Source organism: Quercus suber, unplaced genomic scaffold, assembly GCF_002906115.3.
Source record: "Quercus suber isolate HL8 unplaced genomic scaffold, Cork oak 2.0 scaffold_29, whole genome shotgun sequence".
Lineage (NCBI taxonomy): Eukaryota > Viridiplantae > Streptophyta > Magnoliopsida > Fagales > Fagaceae > Quercus > Quercus suber.
In genome coordinates this window covers 1007829-1015418 of record NW_027069494.1, presented here as the reverse complement: position 1 = coordinate 1015418, position 7590 = coordinate 1007829, and the positions used below count along the sequence as shown (strand labels likewise).

The following is a 7590-nucleotide window of genomic DNA, read 5'->3' as shown; positions in this document are numbered from 1 at the left end:
TTTTTTTTTTTTTTTTTTGTTAAAAAAAAGGGGATAGAGGGAGACAACTAGTGTAGCTTCTCTACCTGGGCATGACCATAGTAACACCTTACCCACTCTCGGGTGAAACCCCATCTTTTGTGGTACTCTATAATTATGGTTAGAATTTTTTTTTTTATATATATAAAATAAAAATTCTATTATAGTCTAATTTAAGTATATATGCGTGTAAAGCTCCTTCCTGAAAATTTAAACCCTGAGTTTTGGCCCCCATTACACCCTACAAGCACTTATACTTGTAGAGTGACCAGCACAGACCAAAGATGTGCGGTGGTGCTATGGTTAGAATCTTATCTCCCTCTCCCACATTTACATTTTTAATTTTTTTTTTTTTAAATTTGAGAAACATAATGTACAGTAAGTTTTGCACTTATTTCTAATATGTTCTAATTATCATACAAAACCTACTTTTTTATTAATAAAATCAGCCCAGAACGTAGCATGAGCTCTCTGGCATGGATCAGAGGGCAGCAATGGAGACTTGTCCTTCAAGACCTCATCTATGTACTGAACGATGACGAGAGACTCACACACCGGCTTTCCATTGTGGATGAGAACCGGGATCTTCTTATGAACGGGGTTCATTTGCAGAAGCAGAGGGCTCTTGTGCTTCCCCAGGTTCTGCTCCTTGTACTCATAGTTAATACTCTTCTCGGCCAGTGCAATCTTCACCCTCATCCCATACATGCTAGCCAGAAATCTAGTAGAACCACCTCGTCTGCCATTGTCACGAAACTCAAATGATTGAAGCAAATGGGCGAAAGTGAGATATGAACCAAAGGGACGTGCAACAGAGCGAGATTTTTAGCGCATAGAAGATGGGTTGGATCATAATTTAAAAAACAGAAACTAGGCTAGGAGCGTTAGGTTAAAGCACCAAGATTAGTTTATTTTAAAATATATTTATAAATAAATAAATAAAATGTCGGGTTGTACTTTAAAACTTACGTCATTTTTACTGCAGAATAATAAAATTTTACTTTAAAAATTGACCTCATTTTTAACGTAAAAATAGAATAATGGTTTTTTATTATAAAATTATATCATTCATTCGGTTAAATATTTCTCATATGAAATAGAATTTAGCTAAAATTATAAGAATAATATTTGTTATAATTTAAATAAAATTATTTTTATATATAAACTACTTGATTTAATTTGAATACAAGATTTTTTTTTCTTCCAATTTTATATCTCAAATTTCAAAATGACAAATTGTCTTTCCTCATATTTTAAAAGCATATTTAAAATGATTTGAATTTTTTTAATAATAAATTAAAATCTAGTCCCTTAAATTCCTTCAATATATAACCACAGTTTTCCCATCAACAAATAAAAGGCAAGGGGGTGTTTGGATTTTCAATTTCTATCACCCATAACTTTGTTTCCATCACCTATAACTCAAAATATGTGGGTCTCATAGCTAAATGGTTTTGTTTGGGGATGTTTTCAGTTTTTGTTTCCATCACTCAATTCTCTTATTTTTGAGTGATGAGTTATGGAAATTGAAAACACATTTTAAGTGTTTTTAAGTTATGGAAACAGAGTTATAATGGCATTTTGATAAATACACACACATTGAGGGACCCACAGTCAGAAGTCCAGCCGCAACTTTTGATTTTTTTTTTTTTCACTAGGTTCGGTGAGTTTGGGTGGTCTTCTTCTTCTTCTTCTTCTTCTTTTTCTTTTTCTTTTCACACTGGTCTTTTTCTTCTTCTTCTTTTCTTTTCTCTTTCATGCTGGGTCTAGTCTGGTCTTCTTCTTTTCTTTTTTTTTCTTCTTTTCTTCTTTTCTTTCTTTTTCACATTGGGATTCTGGGTTTGGTTGAATTTTCTTTTTTCTTTCTATTCCTTTTCACTGGGTTTCTGGGTTCTCTACTTTTCTTTTTCTTTTTTCTTCTTTTTCTTTCTTTCTTTCTTCACTTCTCACAATCTTTTCTCTAACACACAAACACAAACCCACAAACATGTGCATCCACAAAAAAAAAAAAAAAAAAAAACCAGCCAATTTCAAAGACTCCATACTAATCCAAATCCTCACAAAAATGACCAAATTATCAATTATTAAGCTATAAATACAAGTGGGTTTTTGTTGAAACTTTGATTTGGGTACCTGAATTTTGGCTATTGTTGCGGTGGGGGAGATGGGTTTGTGGAGGCTTTGATGAAATGGGGTTTTGGGTTTGATGGAGAAGAATAAGGAGGTAGATGAAGAAGAAGAACAAGAATAATAACCTCCTCACGCACGCAGTCAATAATCGGAGCTCACCCAACCCGCACCGCCCCGACCTCGGAAAAACCCTTCTCACATCGCTGCACTAATTGTCGGAGGTTTGGTGAGATGGGTTTGGGTTAAAAGGGACGTACTTGGTGGAGAAGAGGTGGGAATATGTTGGGTTGTTGCTGCAAGCCTCGTTGTGGATGTTTTCGTTGAGTGGGCAACGGGGTTTGGAGACTGAGATGGGTTTTGGCTGTTGTTGTGGTGGAGGAGATGGGTTTGCGAAGGCTTTGACGAAATGAGGTTTTGGGAAATGGGGTTTTAGGTTTGATGGAGAAGAAGGAGGAGGTAGATGAAGAAGAAGAAGAACAAGAATAAACAGGGCTGAAGGGGGAAGGGGAAATGAGAAGTGAAGAAAATATGTGGAGCTCTAAGGGTTCTGCAAGTAAAATCTCTGATGGTTGAGTAAGAAATTTGGAGTTCAATCTCCATCTATACCAAAAACCGATTAATGTCTTAATATGATGATAAAGAGTCATTAAAAGCGGACACCATAGGTTAAAACTCTCTTAAAAAAATTATTAGGATAAAACTGATGGATATAAAGATAAATGCAGCGGAAAATAAGTTTTAAACGGATCTACTTCATTCGATATTGATAACACGTACAAAGTAAATTTCAGAATTAGAGAAACAAGAGATTGTACCTTGAAGCGGTGAATTTCAAAACAAAGATTGAAGCACTTGGGGCTACTTTTAATCTTCACTCCAATTCCACTAACGCCCAAGATGTGTGGTCTCTCGATTGGTAACAAAGGGATGACTTGTGAGTGACAAAAACTCACATGCACTCCATTTTCATGATGTTTTTCTCACCTATATATTTCTGTACGTTTTTCCCTTTGTATCTAACCAATTTATCTAATTGGGCCGGCCTTTTAGGCCTTACCAATTGGGCTTAAGTGTGTGGCTTGGAGTGGGACCAAAAGGGACCAATAAGACACTAGCTCCAATGGGCCTTGGGCTTTTCTGTCAACTCTTGACAAGTCCAAAGTTACCATTAACTATTTTTAATACCACTATATAAAAATAGTTGCACTCTAGGTCTTATCTATAAATTATATCCCAAGACTTTATTATACATGCAACCCCTTCATAAAATATTCGTAGTAATACAAAGTCATTAATGTAGACTGCCACTTTGTAAATTACTACATCTTAATCCTTGAGTACCCGGTTTAATCCTTTAATGTTATTCATTATATATTTATGAAATCCAATTCCATAAATATATACTTTAGTCTTACTAAAGTGGTTAGGCCTAACTCTTTGAATAACAAACCCATTAAACTTATCTCAAGGGAATATTTTATATCTCCGTTAAGAGACTATGAATTCCATCTTGAGAATACATGTTCCATCAACACTAAATGTGGCTGCCCAACATACTGAGGTTTTGACCATAACTGTAGATCTCACTCCTGATATATCAAAGCAACCTACACCTCATGATCAGGTTCATTATTCTCTCAGGATTAAGAGTTCATGCAAATACAAGTCGTGAGATTTATTATTCATTTGACAGTCTTTAGGAGAATAATAAATCTCACAGCGGTCCAGTTCAATATGTCTTAACTCTTAAAACATATTAACACATCAACTAGAAGTCTCCACTTCCATGATCAAGACAAATCATCGTAGTTGATATGTTATAGTCTTCGCAGATGAAATGCCCAATTTCATCACCGACTACGAACTATAATTCTGAGTTTACAAAGAACTTGTGATTTATATCTTCTGTGACTCTTCACATAAATCACATACTATGCATCTCATGGACTATATGATAATGTCTGAATATTCATGTTACCATTATTTCAGATAATAATAAAACAAATTTATTAAACATAATATTAAGTCATACATAATGTCAAACACAATGTCACACTTAATATTATACATAGCATCTTACAATAGGATTTAAGGACACCAATCCTAACAAAAACATGGGTTTTTAAAAAATAAATAAAGAGTTTAATAAAATCAAAAGTGGTAAAATCGTAAAAGTGAAATTGAGAACAAAAGGAAAAGCCTACAAATTTAAATGGCTTTTACTAATATGTGCACCATTTTTAAAAACTTTTTATGAAAACCTTTTTTTTTTTTTACACTTTTTTAATTCCACCTAAAATATTCCTAAGAAATAGACAATTTTAACCGGACCCTAAATTCAGGAAGGGCTTTCACTTCTCGTACAAAAAGTAAAAAACATAGACATAGTGACATTAACATACATCTTCCACAGCCACTAGTGCGTTCGTCGTGCTCGGACTGCTCGCCCAGCCACCGATTCCTCGCTGCTGCTGCTGCTGCTCCCCTCTCAGGTATTTCTCTCTTCTCTGTCTCTCTCTCTCTTTGTGGGTAATGTATAGACAAGTCACAATGCAATTTTAGAAAGTTAAATTCTAATCACCACTCATATCTCCCATCTATAAAGTCCTCAAATTTCTCCAATTTTCGTTGGACGGTTTTGAGTACCAGATAGTAGACCACGGCCCCAGTTTGAACACCTTATTTTCTTGTCACTAAATTTGAACAAATAAGCGTTCTTGGGTGATCTTTATTTCTCAATACTTTGGAATGGATATTTGTAACTAAATTCAAAATATTGCATTTGGAAAGCATTGAAAATTATTGTCATTCTAAAAATTTGGAGTTTTTTTGTTTCTTGGGTGATGGGTTGCTAATCTATACACTAACACATTTAATAAAATTATAATAATAGTCACTCTATGAACAATATATATACTTTGCTTTGTTTATAAGATGATAATGATTTAGAAAGTCAATATATGGTACTAAAAATTTGTTGGGTCATTTAGGTGGGAGATCAGAATTCATAAACAATGAAGTCAGATTCAAATAGACTTTCCAAAACTCACTCCCACCATGGTATTAATTCCAGCAGTTTTAAGCTCAAACAAACTGCTTCTTGTTTTGACTTTAGAGAACTTTCAAAGGCCCTCAATGTTGCATCTTCCTCTTCATCTTCGTCTGATGCAATAAATATCGCTTCCAATCAAGAAGGGACTGCTATTTCTTCTGCCTCTGCTTATGATTGCAGCAAGCTCTTGGAGGCACTGCATGGCATTAAAGAAGTGTTCAATTCTAAAGAAGAAGAACATTGTAGAGAAAATGCACAGAGATGCAAAGGCCGAACCAGAGTAACCGGAAAGAACAGAAAAGCAAGAATTGAAAGAAGGTTACAAAGACAAAGATTGCTATTCGAAAAATGCCAGTAGGGTATAATATATATAGATCCTACAAGGTCTAGGATCAGGTGTAGATGGGCTTTACACTAAATTGGTGCCCATACTTACACACATACACGATCCTTATGTACACTCTCACAGTCTTTCTCACCCATTTGTCCCTTTAATTTCTCTGCTCCTACTTGCCTGCACTAGTTGATTCATGTATTTACATAATCTGTTTTTTTTTTNCTTGGATTTCCAGATCCAAGTAGCAGTAAAAGGAGGACTAGAGATAGAATTTACAGTAATGCTATAGACACTTTTTAGGTCGAAGTTACCTCTTGGAATCCACCCACGCTAACCTGTCTCTTCCTCTGTCAGTCATAGATATAAGGATGGCTTGAATCATCAATTTGATGTCAGAAGGAAGAACAAAAGGTATTCAATCCCAATCCCATCTCGAGTCCAGCATGATATCTTAACTTCCCAATAAGATGCTTCCTGGGTTAAGGGGCCTTGAATTAGCTAATGAAAAGACCCTTTTTTTCATCAAATTTCCTTGCCAAAAATTCAAGTTACTATCCTTGCCAACCATCCACATACTTCCTTTGGTAAAAACCTCCCTTCCTTTTTTAATAGCTATCCAAACCTGTGAGCATGGGAGTCTATCAGCATTTATAGCATTAGCTCTTTGATGAGTATAATACTTCTGTCTTAAGACTTTGGCTCATAATGCTTCTTTTTCTATAGCAAGTCTCCAATTAAGCTTTGCCAGAAGGGCGATATTTCTTCCCTTCGTTGATTGCAAACCAAAACCCCCTTCATCTTTAGGTTTTGTCACTTTTTACCAACCAACCTAATGTATCTTCCTGGCTGAGTCCAAAGTACCCTAGAGAAAGTTTCGGTTAACTCTATCTATGCCATCAAGAATTTTTCTGGGTAGGTAAGCACATTGCATTACATAAGTAGGGATTATCGCTGGCGAAGCTTGAATGAGGATAGATCAACCAACCAGCAATAGCATATTTGCTTTCCATCCTGCTAACTTTTGCATCACTCTATCCAATATGAAATTGTAGTCTTGGGAGGATGTTCCAGTAGTTTGGTTATGTTTTTATTATAGGGAATAATCATTCCTTATAAATAGCTATTCTTTAAAATGAGGAATAATTGTCCATTTCTAAAAGGGTTGCAATAGTTATTCCTTAGTAGGTATATTAATTTCTAAAATTAATATATTTTCAAATAAACAAACTTTCCATATTCACATAAAAATTATGAAAATAAAAAAAATCGTAAAAAATAACTAATATCTTTCAAATTTAAAAAAAAAATATATTATTTTTTCGGAAATATAATTATATGAGTATGATATTTCCTAAAATATATCTTAAGTTTGATTTAAAATGCTTTCATTCCATAGTCTTCAGGGTTATATATATTAGTGTGTTGTCACCAAACAAATGACTAGTAATAAGTATTACATTACAGTGTCTCATATTCCTCATAATGCTTATTCATATTCCTATATAATTACCGTTACAGTCTATCAAACGTACCCTTAATCTCTTTCAAAATGTGTCTTCTCCCTATCAAAATGCATCAATCAAAAATAAATTTTCAGAAAAATGCATTAACCAAAAATAACCATAAGAAAAATTTATCAAAATGACTCAAGAAAAGAAAAAATAAATAAAAACTTGAAAATAAAATTGAAAGTAAGAGAGTCCAAGAGTAGAGAGAGTTGCCTAATTGTGATTTGTGAGAGGGTGAATTAACTATGGAGTACCATTTTTTACTTCCTTTTTTTTTTTTTTTTTTTTTCAAATTATTCATTTTTGGCACTTCTCGTTGAAAGAAATTGTGAATATAAATAGTCAATCCTTTAGTGGTTATCTTAAATAATAATTGCATTATATAGATTGATATAATGCAGTTATTATTTAAGATAATCTCATCACACGCGCTTTGCATGTGCGATGAAACTATTTTTATTTTTATTTTTTTGAGTTTAGTATCATATCAACAAATAATTCTCCTTTGCCAAATTACAAACTCTTTTTTTATGGCTGTTACATCC

General features: G+C 33.8%; 1 protein-coding gene across 1 annotated transcript in view; it reads right to left on the bottom strand.

Moving 5' to 3' along the window:
• LOC111994062 (probable glutathione S-transferase) overlaps nt 1-764 on the bottom strand; it is an 11860-nt gene extending 11096 nt beyond the window's left edge. Inside the window, 2 exon segments of the mRNA XM_065770322.1 lie at nt 448-731; nt 734-764. Coding sequence (XP_065626394.1) covers nt 448-731; nt 734-764 — 315 coding nt within the window.
• Nucleotides 765-7590: the final 6826 nt, after the last annotated feature.